This window comes from Dermacentor albipictus, chromosome 1, assembly GCF_038994185.2.
Source record: "Dermacentor albipictus isolate Rhodes 1998 colony chromosome 1, USDA_Dalb.pri_finalv2, whole genome shotgun sequence".
In the NCBI taxonomy this organism is placed as follows: Eukaryota; Metazoa; Arthropoda; class Arachnida; order Ixodida; family Ixodidae; genus Dermacentor; species Dermacentor albipictus.
This window is the reverse complement of record NC_091821.1, coordinates 93,215,718-93,234,585: the sequence shown is the minus strand read 5'-3', so window position 1 is coordinate 93,234,585 and position 18,868 is coordinate 93,215,718. Positions and strand designations below refer to the sequence as shown.

The 18,868-nt window shown below is 46.7% G+C and overlaps 1 protein-coding gene across 1 annotated transcript in view; it reads left to right on the top strand.

The window, feature by feature from the left end:
- LOC135902661 (nose resistant to fluoxetine protein 6-like) overlaps positions 1 to 18,868 on the top strand; it is an 85,887-nt gene that overhangs the window by 58,844 nt on the left and 8,175 nt on the right. The window contains exons 5-11 of the mRNA XM_065432878.1: positions 1,028 to 1,210; positions 10,158 to 10,251; positions 10,449 to 10,547; positions 11,870 to 12,035; positions 14,379 to 14,458; positions 15,737 to 15,859; positions 17,445 to 17,565. Of these exons, the coding sequence (XP_065288950.1) occupies positions 1,028 to 1,210; positions 10,158 to 10,251; positions 10,449 to 10,547; positions 11,870 to 12,035; positions 14,379 to 14,458; positions 15,737 to 15,859; positions 17,445 to 17,565 (866 nt within the window). The remainder of the gene's footprint in view (positions 1 to 1,027; positions 1,211 to 10,157; positions 10,252 to 10,448; positions 10,548 to 11,869; positions 12,036 to 14,378; positions 14,459 to 15,736; positions 15,860 to 17,444; positions 17,566 to 18,868) is intronic.

Genomic DNA, 18,868 nt, shown 5'->3' with positions numbered 1-18,868 from the left:
GAGCTCCTCACGCAGAGTTCTAACGACATGTGGAGACGATGTGTCGTGACGCAAACCGTGAGACCACTGATGCTGCTGCGCAGCAGGAACAGCGGCCCGGCGAATACCAGGCGTGCCACAAGGTTGGCGCAACGAGGAACATCGTGAGGAGTGTTGCAGGCGTCGCAAGTCGTTGGTGCAGGAGCTGAGACCGACGGAAAATAGTCGGTGTCGGTGCAGCGACCAATGAAACGATTACACAGATTTAGCTTGACGCTTACTATCCGTTCCGCTCAGACCAGTGTATGCACCACGGTGCGACACGCACACAGCTGCTCCACAAGAACGCTAGCGTGTGTGCTAGCGTGCTAGCAGTGGAAGGCAGAACCAGCATCGTGCCAGCAGCGGAAGGCAGAACGCTGCCATGGTTCCACGTCGAGCCAATTGAGTATACGGTGCGCCCCCTTGGCCTCGTCATTTTTTGCAGCCAAAATAATTGCGCGTCCCTGGAGATCTTCAACCTTTCAAGCTGGGCGGACCGTGCGCATGCGCCGTCGATATCAGAACGGCAGAACGGCGCCGGCGCGCAGGCGCCTCTTGTATCTGTTTATGATTGCAATAAAATTGCGCTATGGGTGTTGCTGTCACGCTGCGCGCTGGTGCACCGTGGGTGTACCGTGGGACCCAGCTAACGTTAGCCAAGCTGTTCAAAGAAAAAAAGAGAGGTTAGGAAAGCACAGTGCAAGATGCAGTTATAATGCCTACGGCGTTGGTCGTCAGAAGTCCGACGACCGAACACCGTAGGTCTTAAAATTGTATCTCGCACCGCATTTCTTTTAATATTCTTTTTTCTTTGAACAGCTAGGCTAACGTTCGCTAGGACACCCTAGCTATGAGCTCCAGAGTGTTCCGAATATAACAAACTGTCACGATCTGGTACTCGCAAAATGCTCTCTGTAAGTTCACGAAAGCTCTAACTTAGTAAAGAAGAAAAATGTTGCTTTCGCTGTCCTCTTGCTGATTACACTTCGTTGCTGGGCGCTCGCAGAGCCGCTGACCAAGATCCTGACGGCCTTCTCGGTTGTGGCCAACACCAACATGCTGCTCACGACACATGCGGACAGCGAATCGGACAGCATGAAGCTGCGCTTCATTCACGGCATGCGCTTCTGGAGCTCTTCGTGGGTCATTCTGGGACACACTTACTTCCTTGTCAGTGTGACCTCGCTGGGTGAGGCTGCCTGGAGCGAAGGACGCGGAGTAGCCACATGCTGCTATAGTGTGCTTTGTATAGGGGTGCCGGTATTTGCGCTTTCAAGCGATGCCGCTAGTGGAGCTTGAAATGTTCAACAAACTGCGGCACGAAGGCCGCTGCAGCCACAAGAACTCAAAGTTCACCAGACATCTCACAAATGTAGTGTGTCGTCTCAAGTTGCCTGCGAAACTCTTTCCATGAGCCATCACGAAGCTTTATTGAAGCGCGTGAAATACCTGCGGGAAGTCTAAGAAATGTTTCGAATAGGTGCTTTAGCTGGTGCAGAATGTTTCCGAATCAATGCTTCCATGGTTGAAAATTAGCCTTGTGCGATGAGCGAGTTACAGATGCCCAGGTAAGATAAGCAAAGAAATATCGTGACACAAGGATGCGTAGGTTCCTTTGAGGAGGAAACACGTAGAAAGGAGTCCAGGGTAGGACAAAAGAAGTTCAGTAACCTTCTTTGCAGGGCTAGTTGGTTTATACTGGTGGGTGGAAGAAACCAGCGAATAAACACATACACAATGAAAAAAAAAAGAAACTCCATATGAATAGCGCTGGTTTCCACCAGCGCTTGTACTGTCCAGTTCTTTGTGTTCGCGTTTATGCGCTGTGCCATTCCACTCACCGATATCATGACAGAGAGCCAGATCTTTCTCGCGCCAGTGCACAAATCTGCGAGTGACAGGACGCATGTCTAGACGCAGAGAGAAACAGTCGCCGCTTGATGATAGCAGTTTTTTTTATTTGTTCTGCGAGGTTCGTTAACTTGAAAGACGCTCATAGCAGCGCTTTTCAGTCTATCTTGTTACCGAGATTAACTCTTAAACCCATCATGCTTCCTCTCCTCGGCAAAGCTAGATGTAATTTCAACAGTAACAGCCACTGTGGTTGAGTCTCGCTGACGCCAACAAATAATCAGGCACACACGCTCTGCACAAGGCTGAATGAGTCGAATGACAGAGAGAGCGAGAGAGAGAGAGATAAATGACATGCGAAAGGCAGGGATGTTAACCGGAAGATAGATATCCAGTTCGCTACCCTGCACTGGGGAAGGGGTAAGAAAAGACAGAAAGATAAAAAATGCGCACTCATAGAAAGAGAGGGAGATTGCAGAAAAGAGAGAGAGGGGAAAAAAAGAAAGACATGCAAACACACAAAGGAACGCAGGAGTGTCACAGTCGTTCAAGCAAGTCGCTTGACCAGAAGGATCTCATTATCGCCTTCATCGCCTTCTGGTGTGAAGACCGCATGAGCCGGCACTCAAAGATAGTCTGCTCAGAAAGTGGCCGGTCGTCGAGGCGTGCCAACTGATAGCTGTAGTATCTCTGGTAGCTGTAGCGGGGACAATGATAGAGGTTATGTTCGATTGTTTCCTCGCTGCCACAACTATCACAGGCAGCACTGTCAACCATTCCGATGCAATAAGCAAATGTATTGGTAAAAGACACTCCAAGTTACAGTCAGCACAGAACAGTTGTCTCGATTCGGAAAAGTCCAGATGGAATGCGTTGTCAGAGGGATGGGTCCAGGCGGTGCAGTGGACTATGCCGGAAACCTGGCGCGTTCCACATGAACCGTTTGGCATCACGCGCGAGTAGTGGAAGCTTTGTTGTTGCATCGGTTCTGGATAGCAGAATGAGATCCTTTACGGCATGTCCATGGGCCCTCCTAGCGGATCGAATTACAATTTCATTTGAATGTGCCAACATTCTCAATTAAACCTATAAACTGAAAGTCATTGTACTGAATAGCAACGATTAAATTAAGCGTGGAAAGGTTTCACACATTTGCACTCATTTGTATGTAATTTTTCACCAGCCTTAGGTGAGAAATATAAGTACTGAACCTGTCACATGACATGGTATACGCCACGTGCTGCAGGGCTAATCCATCAGCTAACAGCGCAAAATGTGTTTTGATGCCTTTTCCTATGTATTTGCGCAACGTGGCCCCTTAAGTGTTAGCCCGAGCAACGCACGACGCTCAGCGACCTGACGAAATCTCGACGTAAACACAGTGAATGAAGCATTCATAGATATCTGCCGAGGGACTGCAGTATATCGTCACTAGGCGTCGCGAGTCAGCGCTAAGAAAGAAGTTACGACTGGGACCCGCGCTCTGCAAGATGCGGGCGCTGAAAAACAGGAAGTGGAGACTAAGAACGGGGGCTTTAAAGTATCTTAGATAATTGAAATAATACTTAGATATTTTATCATTCATATATGTAACGGTAGATATTTTAATTCACACTTATAAGATACTTATGTCATTTCACATTATAATCCTTAAAAAATGATAACAGTTTTCACTGACCGATAATTTGCCAATCCCCAGGAGTGGGTTGCGACATTTTACTAAGGAACAAGAACAAGAACAAGTATCCACGCCACAAGTGAAGGAACAAGCAAGCAAGCAAGTATTCACGCCATCTTGTCCAGCTGTCTGTCTTGCCTATACTGCGCACTTCTTCAACTGTCAAGTTGGTGGAGGTGCGGGATATAGTTCATCCGATGGCGTAAACCCCTCCTGGTAGCAGGAGTACCAGCCCGGTGAACACAACTGTCTACCGGGCCAGCAGGCGAATTGGCGGATTGCCTCCGAAGCGTGCTCATCAATCCGAAACAACGCCGGCGTCCCCACGGACCGGTATGGAAGGACTTCTTTTTGAAGGAACGTCGACGTCTCCATCGACCGTTGTGCAAGGTACGGCCACAACAGCAACTCAGTAGCTGCTTCAGAATCTACGAGTGCCGAAAGTGTTTCATAGAGATATTTTCGAAGATCTAGAAGACTGGTTGGCTCAGTTTGAGCGCGTTGCAGATATCAACGAGTGGAGCGACGCGGCGAAGTTTAGAGCCGTGCACTTCAGCTGGGAGGACGGTGCTTAAACTTGGTATGAGAACTGAGTAGGGCTCATCAAATCATGGCTCCAGTTCCGCCGTTCCTTGCTAGAAACCTACAGCGCTGCTGATTGCTGCGAATGAGCCGAACTCCCCGCATCCACCTCTCCCGCATCCATCTGCCGAATGAGAGCATGATGCCGTACGTCGAGGATATGACGCGCCTCTTTTGTCAGGTAGACCCAACTATACCAGAGGAAAAGAAGCTGTGCCATTTGATGCGTGGAGTTAAAGAACGGCTATTTGCTGGCCTTTTTCGAAGCCCGCCGAAGACCGTGGCTGAATTCTTGACTGGAGCTACCAGGATGGAGAAGATGCTACAGCAGCGCTCAGCTTTGCATGACAGGCAAGTGAACGCTACTTCACCGACTATCCAGCGCTCAGCTCCATATGGCAGACAAGCGAACGTTGCTTTACCGACGGACCCGATTGCCCTTAGAAACATTGACTTTCTTCGGAACCTTGTCCGCTCTGTGGTGCGTGGTGAGCTTCAATGGCTCTGCTGCCAGTTTCAGCTCACGCTGCGTTCCATTTCTGCTCTCGATAGAAATGAAGTTGAGCAAGCGATCCAAGGTCCCGTTCCAAGGAGCAATACGCCACCTGTGTCGACACAACTGCAGCGTGCATCGTATGCGTAAGTTTTGGGGCGAGCCTCTGTCCCATCTCCGACGCCTTTCGTCCCCACCACTCTTACACGACGTCATACGTCCCACTCCCATCAAGTCAACCGATCCAACGTATGGAGGATCAGCACCCGCTCCAGACGAAGTCTGTCGTCTGGCGTTCTCCGGACAAACGGCCTCCCTGCTATCACTGTGGTGACACCAGTCATGTATACCGCGAGTGCGCATACCACCGCCTCGAGCTGCAAGGTTTTGCCGCGGATTCACCAAGGCCCAGATATGGCGAAAGGCCTAGGATGATTGAGGAATATTTCAACCAGCACAGTATGCACTGTTCCCGCAGCGGCAGTCGCGTTCATCATTTCCCAGGCGATCTTCCCAGCTCCTCGGAGCCCTTCGATGGCAGCGCAGATACGGTCGCCAAGCCCTCACCTGGAAAACTAACAACCACCACCCTCGGCTGCGATGTCACTGAAAATCGTCATACTGAAGACCTCCCATCGACGCGAGTGTGGTCTACTCAACGCGATTCAACAACGACAGCTGCTGAACTCAGCGACAAACTCTCGTTAGACGTAACTGTTGCGCTCGACAGCAAGCCCATTAGTGCGTTATTGGACACGGGTGGCGACTACTTAATATTTGCTGGAAACTGGATGGAACTTAGGAGAGTTATCACGCCTCGGTCTGGAATGCAAGTTCGTACTGCTGGTGGGCATATCGTAACACCGTTGGGCATGTGCACGGCAATTTGCCTTATATATAATCTGCGATTGTTCTCCGGACCTCATCTTGGGAGTAGACTTTCTGCGAGAGTGTGGAGCCAGTATCGACCTCCGGGAGCGCACAGTCACTTCCTTGACAGAAAGTGCAGCGAACAGCCTCGACAACTGCCGTAGTAAGGCGCATCGGGTTTACGCGGACAGTGTTACATTACCACCACGCGCAAGTGTCCTGGCAGCGGTCGTGCGCGACGGCCTGCGTGACGGTGCAGCTCTTGCAGAGATCAATTTCTCTCTTATGCTGACTCAAGGTGTATGTGCAGCCCGCAGCCTCGTCATGCTTCGAGGTGAATGTTCTGTGCTTCTCGTGACGAATTTCAGCCAGGAACGTCGGTACCTATTTTGTCGTACTGCTAAAGCTTTCGCTGAGCCCATAGCAGACGTTGTTGAATGCTTTACGTCTATGACAATGGACAGCCCAGGCTCGACACTTAGCAATATCGGCACCAATTGAGACCTTTTGGAGGAAAATCAGAAAGCGCTGCGATAATTGCTACTTCGGTTCAAGGAGTGATTCGCATCTTCTTCTAAGGTACGCCAAACGCGTATAGAGAGACACCGAATAATCACGTGTGATGATTCTGGTCCTATACGACAACTGCCTTACCGCGTTTTGGCGAAAGAGCGCAACGTGATTAATACACAAGTCAAAGAAATATTTGACGATGACGTTATACAACCGTCCCAAAGCCCTTGGTCGTCGCCGAGGCTCCTCGTCAAAAAGAAAGACGGAAAGAGTTTATTCACTTCCGCGGATCGATGGTTCAAATTAGATCGACTGCTGCGAACCAGGTATTTTTCATCCATAGATCTGAAGAGTGGATAGTGGCAAATCGAAGTTGACAAACGAAATCGGGAAAAGCTGCCTTTCTTACCCCGGATGAACTGTAGGAATTTAATGTGTTACCATTCGGGGCCTGTGCTCTGCACCGGCTACATTCCACAGAATGATGGGCACTGTTCTGACTGGTCTGAAGTGGCGCAGTTGTATAGTATACCTCGATGACGTCGTCGTGTCTGCGACCTTCCAAGAATATCTGAAGCGTTTAGAGACGGTACTTGAGGCGATCCGCTCCGATAATCTCACGCTAATGCCACAAAAGTGTCACTTTGGTTGCAAAGAGTTGAAGTTTCTCGGGCATGTCGTGAGTGCCGACGGCGTCTGGCCTGACCCCGACAAGACATCTGCTCTTGCTGCTATTCAGGTTCCACGACACAACAAAGCAGTACGCTGCTTTCTCGGTCTGTGTGCATACTATCGCCTCGTCATTGCTAATTTCTACCGGATCGCCGAACCATTCATTCGCCTCGCACGAAATGACACACCATACGTTTGGACGGAGGAGCAAGACGCAGCGTTCACCGAGTTACGGCAGCGCCTGCAGGAACCTTGCTCACTTTGACGAGGACGCCGACACCGATGTACATACCGAGGAAAGCAACATCGGTCTTAGCGCTGTACTCGTCCGACACTAGCAAGGCGTTGAGAGAGTGATCGCGTACGCCAGTCGCACTCTTTCACGCACCGAAATCATCCACTCCACCTCCGAGAAAGAGTGTCCATAGTAGTCATGTGGGACATCATGAAATTTCTGCTTTATCTCTATGGTCGCCATTTCAAGTTAGTGACAGAACCGTTCGTCGTGTTGGTTGGCCAATTTACGTGACCAGTCCGGGTGACTGGCACGATGGAGTCTCCATCTGTAGGAGTTCGATCTTACCATCGCCTACAAATCGGGTCGTAAATACGAAGATACAAAGATTCGACACATTGTCGCGCGCTGCCGTCGAACCTTGAAATAATGACATGGACGAAGACGGCGGATTCCTTGCGGCCCTCACCGCATCTGATCTGACCTTACGGCAGCGCGAGAACACCGAAATGCGCCCTCTCATCAATCACATAGAATGCAAGAATGTTGCGATACCTTGACACCTTTCTCGCAGTCTCTCGACCTTGTGCCTTCGAAAGGGTGTCATGTACAAGAAAAACTCGAGTACCAGAGACAGAGGTAGTACTTGCCGACCTCTGTTATGGCATTGTCCTTGCCTGTCATAATGAGCCCACATCTGGACACTTGGGTTTTTCACGTACTCTTGCCAGAGTAAGCCAGACGTACTATTGGCCCAGACTTTCTACCACGGTCAAGCGTTACGTGCAAAGCTGCCGTTTGTGTCAATGCAGAAAATAACACCAGGGGGTTACTCCAACCCATCGCACCACCTTGAGCGCTGTTTGATCAAATCGGCACGGATCTGCTGGGACCCTCTGCCTTGGCAGCCAGCGGAAACAAGTGGATTATAGTTGCCACAGACTACAATCGCTACGCCGAGACGAAAACTGTACAATGTGCCATGGCCTACGAAGTTGCCCATGCAGTTTCTTATAGATCGCATAGTCCTCAGACATGGTACCCCATCATACGTCGTCACCGCGACAGAGTAACTGCTTTTACAGCCCAACTGATAGAGGACAGCTTCAAGCTGAGTTGGACGCAGCATTGCAAGGCGACTGCCTATCATCCCAGCCGACCAACGGGTTGACGGAAAGGTTAAACAAAATCTCTGCTGACATGCTGTCTATGTATGTAGATGTTCAGCATAAAACATGGGATCAGGTCCTGCCATACGTTACATTCGCGTATATCACCGCCGTTCAGGAAACCACACGATTCACCCAGTACCGTCTTGTCTACGGGCGCGAGGTCCAGACCATGCTAGACGCAATGCTTCCGACGACATCAACGCTCCGCTTACTTCCAACGCCGAGCACCTTATTACACACAGAGGAAGCTCGTCAACACACGCGCATGCACATCACGAAGCAGCAGAGTACAGATGCACGGCGCTAAAACCTTTGGCATCGGCAAGTCGAACACTAGCCACGTGATCAAGCCTGGGTGTGGACCCCGCTCCAGCGGTTGTCTGAGAAGCTGCTTGGTCGATACTTTGGACCTTACAAAGTGGCACGCTGCGTTAGTGAAGTGAACTACGAGGTCATTCTGGATGGTGCCGCGTCGCCTCGGTGTCGACAGCACAACTCAGAGATAGTTCACGTTGTTCGCCTCAAACCGTATTTCGCGCGTAAGGCGGGGCAGTCCCGACCTCACGCGACTTCTACATCTTCGCAGAACGCCTAATGTTGTTGGCGTTTCTGTGCGCACATTGCTCCGTTCTTCCGTTCTTTCTAGTTTAGTAAGCATCGGGTCGATGATTTTCTTTGGCTGCTGAATTATGCCACTAGGTGTGACGAGCCAGCGCTGAGAAAGAAGTTACGACTGGGACACGCGCACCGCAAGAAGCGGTCGCTGAAAAAGAGGAAGTGGAGACTGAGGACGCGGACTTTGGAGTATATTATTAATATTAATCAAAATTTTACTTGCTCATTTTTACGTCCATTCTTTACTTTATGTATTTTATTAATAAGTTCATGTTACTATTCCTATCTAAGCAAGGCTGACTACCTTATTATAAACTACTTTATTTCATTTAATACCGGTTATCATTTTCAGTTATTCATTTATTTTCATTTTTGTTATTTATTTATTAACTAAACTATCTCACTCCTATTACCAGCCCGTTCGTGGCGTATCCCCTACAGTGGGTTTGTGCCATTAATTGAGGCTTCCTCACCATCATTTAGAGTATCCACGCCGTCTTCTCCAGCTGTCTGTCGTATAGCGACCCTGTGCGCATCCTTGTGACTCATTTCGTGACAATATAAGCATTATGGGCTCCCACATAGTACTACTATCTCGTATGCCGCGAGACACTCACTGCTGACCACGATCAGGGATAGCAGAGGCTGCGCTAGTGCGGTTTGAGTCGCAGCACGATAGCAGGCGTGCACCGCTCTTCACTGATTCCAGGTCCAGGTGTGGGTTCGTATGGAAAAACCTACTTTCAATTTATTCAGTAAGAAAGGAAATAAAACACCAATGATGTCTCTGGCGCGCGCGCAGTGTGCTTCTGCCGCAAAAACAAATGATAAATCTTTAGTTGGACTATAGTATACCGCCACAAACTGGCAGTTTGGCCCATATGGTACCTCATGGACATACGGTTCTTAAAAGAAGTTTAGATACACATATTTTGGCGCAAAGTTCGAAGGTGAGCATGGAAAATGGTCACGGAAAGGTCACGATACATTTCACACTTTACCATTAAAAATATTTCATTGAAGAAGCGCAACGCTTTATTTATTCGCGCAATTAGGTGTACATTAATATGTGAATCCGCCTTTGTTTATACATATATAATTTTTAATGTAACGTTTACGTCTACGCAGTGATTAGGCTTGTTATCTGTGAATTGGTTTGTTTTTACAATATTTGTATTCTTTCCTAATTTGCTTAACACATGTGCTATCACTGTTCATATTCTTATAGTAATTTTGCTTAATGTGCGTTGCTCCGGCATGTCTCGTATTGGCCCATTAAGTAATGCAAATATAGATCGCTATTCAAGAAATCATGGTTTTGTTAAAGACAACCACTATGCTGGCGTGAGAATAGGCCGGACAAGATAAGGATAATTTATCTAAATAGCAAAAAAATACTCACAAGGCTAGTAATTGATTTGATTTGCGATTGGCTTTGCGTTTGAATTATTGCAGCGGACTCGCTCAACATAATCAAGTACCACAGCCAGGCTGCGTTCCTCATGATTGCAAACGCCTACCCATGCATCCAGACGTTCCTTTTCATCAGGTGACGAACGTTCTCTACCGACGCTTGCATACAGCGATGGGCACGGAACACGCGAAGCCATGCGAACTGACCGGAAAGCTCATTGGCGCCGCATGCTCAGTGCGCACCGCTGGCAAGTCATCTCGATGCCCCTCCAACCTCGAGCGCGTTCATTATACGAAGCCCCGCTTTCACTTGTGTTTCTTTTTGGCTCACAGCGGATTCCTCGTGGCATACAACGTGATTAAGTACCTCAAGGATTACAAAGGAACCCTGGCCGTTCCTATCGTGTTGCTGCTGGTCCGGCGATACATCAGGTACGGACACCGGCCGCCTTTTAAGAGGCGTCCTGTAGACCCTTGCAAAAATAACACAAGCAAATACCTCTGATGTGAGAAAGAAGGCCAAAATTAATCATAATTAACGTATAATCAAAATGTTTATTTTTTCAGAGAAATTACAAGTGTACAGAAGAAAAATGCGCTTGCTGCAATAAAAAGTGTAGTACGCAGCCAACAGAAGGATTCGTTAATGAAGGCTGTCCAGAATTTCCTGCCTGCATACTAAGCAATGTTAAGCATTCTTCCTGTTTATGCGGCAACTCGTCATATTGCGGGCGTGTTAGGCGCTATTCCCGTCTGGTGTGGGCAGAAACCAGAGGACGACGGGACAACGACTCGGCGAACAAAGGCTTGTATTCCGCAATGGTCGAACCGACAGACCACTTTCTGAGAAAAAGAAATAACAAAAGACGCCGACATGTTAACTGCGCAGGTCACCGGTTTCCATGTATGTCAAGAAAAATGCTGCTACTTCTGTTGAATTTAAGAGGCCACGTGTGATCGTGTACGGCAGGCGTATACGTGTCGTTATGCCATCCGAACGCCTCTTCCCATTCATCTCTATGCGGCCTTTCGGCGGGACTATCAGGCATGTTATGCTCAGTCAGGCGTGTTATGATCACCGAAGCTAAGCAGCATTTAGCTTGCTCACTGCTCGGGAGAAATACTGCCTGACAGCACCCGCTGATCGCTCCTGGTCTGCCGCGCAACAGGGCCCATATATTCCCAAAAACATCTAAAAACATCATACTTCCAAAAGCGCTCCTCTTTGCGAAATCGTCTTACCCATAAATTTCTCGCAAGAGAAAATTTCAGCCAGTCCTGATGCTTGACATATTATTATTGAAGGCTGCCGGCCAATGAAAAAAAAAAGGCCCTTATGAACGGAAAGCTTTGTGAAATCGACCCCTGAGCCCAATTTTGTACCTGTGTTCGCAAAAAAAATTCTTACTCTTGAATTGTCCGTAAGAGTGGGCGTCAGCCAATCGTGATGCAGGACATATTAATAGCGAAGGAGGCTGGCCAATGGCAAATGATTTTTACGAATGTGGATCTTTGTGAATTCGGGCCCAGGTGTCCACATTACGTGACAGTTCCGGTGTCCGCTCCTGGAGATCGTTCATCACCGTAGCTACAGTTATAAAACTATTTTTTTCAGAGCGTACACCGTGAGTAAGCGCACTTACTTCTAGTGAACCTTTCCGTTGCTGCTTTTTTATTCATTTCAATTCATGCATATTTGCAAAGTGAATCCCCCCAGCGGCACTCTGAATCTGTTTATGGGCACTCGTCCATAGAATCACAGCACCGGTGATGTTCCTGGTGGGCGTGTGGCTTCTACTGCCGCTGTTCCTCACGGGACCGCTCTTCGCCGAGTACAAGGACATCCTTTTCGGGCAGTGCGAAAAGAACTGGTGGCGCGTGCTGCTCCACATCAACAACTGGGTGCCCTTCTTCGACATGGTGCGTGCTTACCCCTCGACGGCTAACTTTGCCGCATGACTCGATTGCATAGGTCAAGTCTCCTTCAAAAAAATAGAAAAAAAAATGAAAAGTACAAAAGAAGAACTACTCGCATAGCTAGGGATAATTGGGCCTGACAATCTGCAGAAAACTGTTACATCATTAAGTTTCAAAGAATGTTAGCCGAAGGTTTTACCTCTTTCAAACTTAATGTGGAAGGGTTTCGCATGCTGAATAGGCCATGTGCATCGAATACAGGGGCCCTATAACGTAAAACTATTCCAATATGTTTCTATTCCAATTTCCTGACGTCAAATTTGCGTAACCACCAACGCAAGCACCGGGCGGTCACCCACAGGGTTGTCTGAACAGACCAATCAAACGCCCTCCTCGTTCAGAGGAAGTCACTTTTGTTTGCTTGGAAAACGAATAACATTGCCTACACTGATCGGCTTGTCATATCTAATTGGCTGGGAAGAGGCGAGGAGAACGCTCAAGTGGAGAGGGATTCGATGGGGCCGAGCCGCTGCCCTGAAAGTCGATAACCGGATGAAGAGGGTGGTGCCGGCGTCTAGGATTGGTCGGCTTTCCCTTACTTAGCTTCCGGTGGCTGGTCGAAAATCGCGGCGGCATGCAACGGAAGCTCAAGAATGACGCTAAAAACGGACCCACAGCAAAGAAGAGTTGGCAGAATGAGGGGGTAAACGTGCCGAAAGTGCTCGAAAACGTTACACGGCCACGCAAGAAGTTTTATTATACGCAAATATACCCATGCTCTCCGGCAGGTGCGAGTAGCCAGCGTCTGAGCGATCGGCGGCAGCCATCTTCTATTCCTTTTGGAACGGGGCAGCCTGCGGCTATTCCGAAGAAAATTCAGTTTTGTTCGGCATATTAATGTATCTTTATCGCGTACACGTCACTTTCACGCGGTGAGTTCTTGCGGTTTTGTGACGTCGCGTGACAGGCAGGTGAAGTGGGTGCAGCCCGAAAACTTTTTACCAATAGCCGAGGGCTAATGGCCAAAAGGGGTCGAATCAGAAATAACTTCTTTTTTTTTCTGTCAAACCATTCATAATCAGTGTGTACACATCATATCAGATGGGGAGGTATCGCGGTTTTCGTGACGTCGCGTGACAGACAGGTAAAGTGCGGGTGGTCGAAAAAAGTTTTTGACCAATCGTGGAGGGCTGATAGCAGAATAGGAATAGAAAAGATTGGAATAGTTTTACGTTATAGCGCCCCAGGTGGAAGAGTTCACACATTGCCGCGTTCTATTCGATTCTAATTCAGTTATTAAAGTTCTTTTTTTTTTGCTTATTCAAGGCGTAAGTTCTTTTCAGAACACTTTCGGTTACTATATTTAAATCTGCGTGCTAAACGTAAAATATTCCCATCTGTTTTTTCGAACTTCATTTTCGCCTAAACCAGCAACGTTATTTTCTTTTATGCGATGGTTGTGGGTTCGGTTCCCACTTGCGGCAACTTGTTTTTTCGCCCACTTTAATTTCCAATAATTTATAATTTCTTTATTTCATTTATTAAGCAAAAGTAATTTCCCCTATGTTGTCCTTGGTGTCAGTGTTTGTTGGCTTCTTATGATTTATTTTCTAGAAGTTACTTATATAGTATAACAGCAATATGACGTAAAAAACAAAGCAAGACAAAATCGCCTTCTGGTAGCGCACAATTGCAGTTCACAGGAGACAAGTACAGGTCTCATATTTTGTATATTCCTGGATTAAAAGCACGTACAGCGGTGCCTACGCTGAACAGGGGACACAATCAGTCGCCACATATAGGCTGCGTCTGAAAATGTTACATAATTAGCTTATTGATTCGTTCTGCTCGATAAGCATACACAACAATGAACTTTCTTCTTAAAATAGTCCAAGGTTTGGAAGACCTGTTCAGCAAATTTGTGCCAAAGTTCCGAAGATATGGTCGCCATCGTATATTAGCCCGGCACCTTTGGCTAAATTAGTATGACTTGTAGGCAGCATTCTATAAATGCTGTTTGAGATGCGCGTTTCAATGAGACTGCCATCACAGGCAACTTGAACAAGCCATCAAGTGAAAGGGCTTCTTCAGCCAAGAATATACGAATATACTATATCAAATTGCCATTTTAAAAGCAAAGGTACTCATTTTCATCCATGCCCAAAATTATCCACAGTGACTGAATAATCTTATGATTGCAGAAAACTGACAAACACAAGTTCACTTGCAATAACACAATATCATCCACCTTAATCTGCACGTAAATCGATTTCTAACCTTTATTTATTGTATTCCAGATATTGCGGTTTTAAAAAATACCCTTTATATGATTTTTTTTTGCCTCAGTGTCTCGGCCATCTGTGGTACATCAGCGTCGATTGGCAAATCTATGCTTGCCTTTGGGTCATCCCCATGTTAATGATCAGGTACGCCATTTTAATTTATCTACTCGATCGTTGTTTCCACTGTCACCTGTTTTCATTCCGGTGAATTTGGGAGCTTACAGGCTTTTTACTACAATTTCTTCGACATAAGTGCAACAGAGTCAAAGGTTCGGTAATTATTATGCCTTCCGTGCTTTCTCTGAGAAAATATTCTTACGGCGCAACCAAGAGTGGCACCGGTCAGAAGAAGGCGATTTGACGTGTGTAGGTGGAATCGGTCTCGACAGCCACCGTGTTTATGCATCGTTGTCTCTCTTCTAAATATTGCAAATACATCGTTATATGTGACTTCTGCTGCTTAGGAATATTTTTAACTTCCAGAGGCACAGTTCATAATTCTGACAAAATGAAGTCCCTTCAGATTTTCTGCAATCCGCTAAAGTCATAGAACATTAGGATAAGTCTGTGAACCACTGTTTCCTTGCTCGTTTTCGATATGGCAAAATACTGCCGTCAACACTCTTCCCACTTTATAAAGTCAAAGCAATCGCTGAGTGCACGGGTTCGCTTTTCATGAATTATCATTGTCGCGAAAGGACAGTGAACGTTAACGATAAGCGAAGCTAATTCACTTGAATCCTATAAGAATTCGTATATTCATTCGGAGAACAAAAATATTTAAAATCTTGTTTTAATAGGGGACGACAGCGATATAAAATTTTAGACAGAGCCGAGAAGAGCGGTGGAGAAGTAAAGAATACGTGACACGGATGAATATTTAGCGTAGCAGACTGATATCTGGTTGTTTGCAAGGTGATCATCCCGCTCGACAAACCTTTATTTTTGCTTATTATGTATTTAGGAACCAAACTATTATTGTGTAAGTTAAAGCAATGACGTCGGCCAAAATTCCCTTCTAAACTGATACTGATGTGCCCAGCATCGAGTGGCACAGTTACCACGGCTTTCTTTTTCTGATAATCACTTCCAATGGCAAGCAGTTCTGAATAATAATGTACAAATTTTATCGGTATCGGTTCCTTTTTGGAATGAATACAAAGACCTCTACTTGGAGTGAAGCGCATGATCACACTGTTGAACTACAGTCCACACACTATTCCCTTCCGTACCGCTAGGTTTTACATCATACAGTAGTTACAAAACCAAAGTCATGCTTATCGGACCTGCTGGTTCTTCTCGCTCCGTCGCGAAGATACATTTTACGACGGTTTCTGTACGTGTGTCTGCGGTAGCGCCGTTACGAAGCGAAACAGCAGCCAGATTCAACCTGATTGGCCCTTCTCTTGTGCGTCATTTCAGGTACAAAAAGGTTGGCTTCGCCGTGCTCACCCTCGTCGTGCTCGTCACTTCTGCAACGGTCGCGATACAGACTCGTCTCTATGACTATGGACCCACAGCTATCTACATCGACACCAACATCAAGTGAGCCTCGCATCAATCTTGGGATAGCGACGCACAGTGTCCCACAGAGCTATAAGTGCGAGCTGTAGTTAACGCTCATTAGTGGACTGCATGAACCATTAATCAATGGACAGTGCGAGCACTGCTGATAACTGAGAACCTCTGAATTGTAAGGGGCACTCAAAAGAAAAGCCAAGAAGTAGGATGTTCAAAAGTGTTCAACTATCACCGGGTTATATTTATGCTGGATATAACAAGCGTGTACGTAGTACCTGAAGAAGTCATGTCTATTCTATGCATTAGCGTACAGTGTGCTGAGATATGGAATCTGTTCTTTTTATTTCTGTTCAGTGTTTTGGCGCAATAAAGTTGATTCTTTACTAAAATCCATAATTTGGGCGGTGATGTATGGTGTGCACATTACTAACAATTCCAGTCTTTTTTCATGCTCGCACATGCCCTCGTTCAGGCTGTTATTCAAAGAAACGGTAATCCTTTTGTATATATGGAACAATGAGTTCTGCCTCCCGTATGTCCCCGCCAGAGCATTATGTACACGCGACCGCTTTACCTTACCAAGAGTACGGACAAGATATGGCAAACGTGTCCGTGCCTTCTATGTACCTGATGTGTTAAACGACCTGCCAGATAAAGTTTTATCTTCCAGCACACGGAAAGAAGTTAAATCTTATATTTTTGATTTGTATGTGTAATTTGGTTTCTTTCCTTTCTTTCTTTCTTTCTTTCTTTCTTTCTTTCTTTCTTTCTTTCTTTCTTTCTTTAGTTTTATTTTGAGTCTTGTACATAATTGATTTACTGTGCCGCTCCCTGGCTTGCTCCATTCTGCCGAGCGCTGCCCCACAAGCCCATTGTTGGCTTGGGTAGGCTCGTATTTGTATGTCATTTTCGAAATAAATAATTAATTTATATATATATATATAAATTTATATATATTCTATGTTAACCACGCCCACTCGTGCAACAGCCGTTTTAGTTAACGTTTGATTCCCAATGGCCTAAAACAAAAACTCAACACAGCACTGCGCAAGTATTCTAGAAGAAAGTGTATGTTTCAGTAACTAGGCTTGTTGAGGCGGGCAGGACGCCCGTAACTATTGCGTAACCTCAGCAACGGTCTACATCCTCACTTATCGAGACTTCCTGCGCTTCCATTAACAAGGGTAGCCCGCTTCGCTGCGTCTGCAACGACAGTGAACATAACTCGCTCCAGTTAGGTAATATTCATCAAAACAGGAAAACACTTAAATGTAATCACAATTATCCATGGATATTCATATATATGTGTTGAGCTATTATATAGCTTTTACTGTGGGATACACATTTTTTAACTGCTACATATAATATTATACCCATATACACTGTAAAGATAGCTAGCTCTACATGAACAGTTGCTCAGTTATGATTCTAGTTCATATGCAACGAACACGATAAGAAGCGCAACACTACGACCCCGCGTATACTATGGTTACGCGTGTTCAGCTTGCGATAAGAATTTGCTTTGTTTCTAGACGTATCGCGCTCATCTTCATTCAGAAACTGGATGAATGTGAACGAGTGCCTTTTGCTTGTTTTCAACCCATCGCAGCAAGACGATAGATGCTGGTAACCAGGTGTACTTCAAGCCTTTCGCCCACGCCGGAGCCTTCTGCGTCGGCATCGCCACGGGCTACGCTGTCCTCGTATTCGGAGCTATGAAAATCAACCTGGTAATTCAGTTTCACCGATCCATTTCCCTATGTGCCTTTGTTGAGCCCTGGGGTCCTATAACGTAAAACTATTTCGATATGTTTTATTCCAATATCCTGACGTCAAACTTGCGTAACTGCCGACGCAATCACCGGTCGGTGACCCGCAGGGTTGCCTGAAAAGACCAATATAATGCTCTCCTCGTTTACAGAAGGTCACTTTTGTTTGCTTAAAAACGAATAACATTGTCTACACTCAGCGGCTTGCCTTATCTAATTGGCTGACAAGAGGCGCGGAGCACGCTCAAGTGCAGAGAGATTCGATGGGGCCGAGCCAGTGCAAGGGGAAATCGATAACCGGATGAAGAGAGTGGCGCCGGCGTCTGCGATTGGTCCGCTTCCCTTACGTTGCTTGAGGTGGCTGGTCGAAAATCGTGGCGCCATGCGACGGACGGTTAAGATTGCAGCTAAGACGGATCCTCATCAAAGAATAGTTGGCAGAGCGAGGTCCTAAAGGTACCAAAGTGCTCGAAAACGTTACACGGCCATGCAAAAAGTTTTATTGTACGCAACTAAACCCATGCTTTCCAGCAGGTGCGATTAGCCAGTGCCTGAACGATCGGCGGCAGCCATCTTTTATTCCTTTCGGAACGGGGCAGCCTGCGGCTATTCACCAAAAAATTCACTCTTTTCGGCATATGATAGCATCTTTAATGCGTACACGTCACTTTGACGCGGCGAGTTTTCGTGGTCTAGTGACGTCGCGTGACAGGCAGGTGAAGAGGGTGCAGCCCGAAAACTTTTGACCAATAGCCGAGGACTAATAGCTAAAAGGCATCGAATCAGAAATGGCTATCTTTCTTTTGCTCGGTCCAACGATGCATAATCAGTGTGTACGCGTCATATCAGATGGGGAGCTATCGCGGTTTTCGTGACATCGCGTGACATACAGGCAAAGTGGGGGTGGTTGAAAGAGATTTTGAGCAATCGCGAAATGCTGATTGCAGAATTGGAATAGATTTACGTTTTAGCGCCCCTGCATGCGACTAGAGCCACAATAAACTTGTTCAAGTCATTTATCATTTCACTGAGCCTGACGCGAGATTCAAATTATTATGAGGTAAAAGCCCCGAATACATGCCTTTGGACGAAAAGCGCACTTGTCGGCTGCGAGAAGACGTACAACCTGCCAGTAAAACCTCAGCACATAGTGCATACTTGGGCAATCGGTATTGCAGAGGACATCTCGAGGAATTATTTTTCTCCTCTTTTTTCGTCTTGCAAGTAAGCTTTTGCAGTCCCTGTGTGCGGTCAATTCATTTAC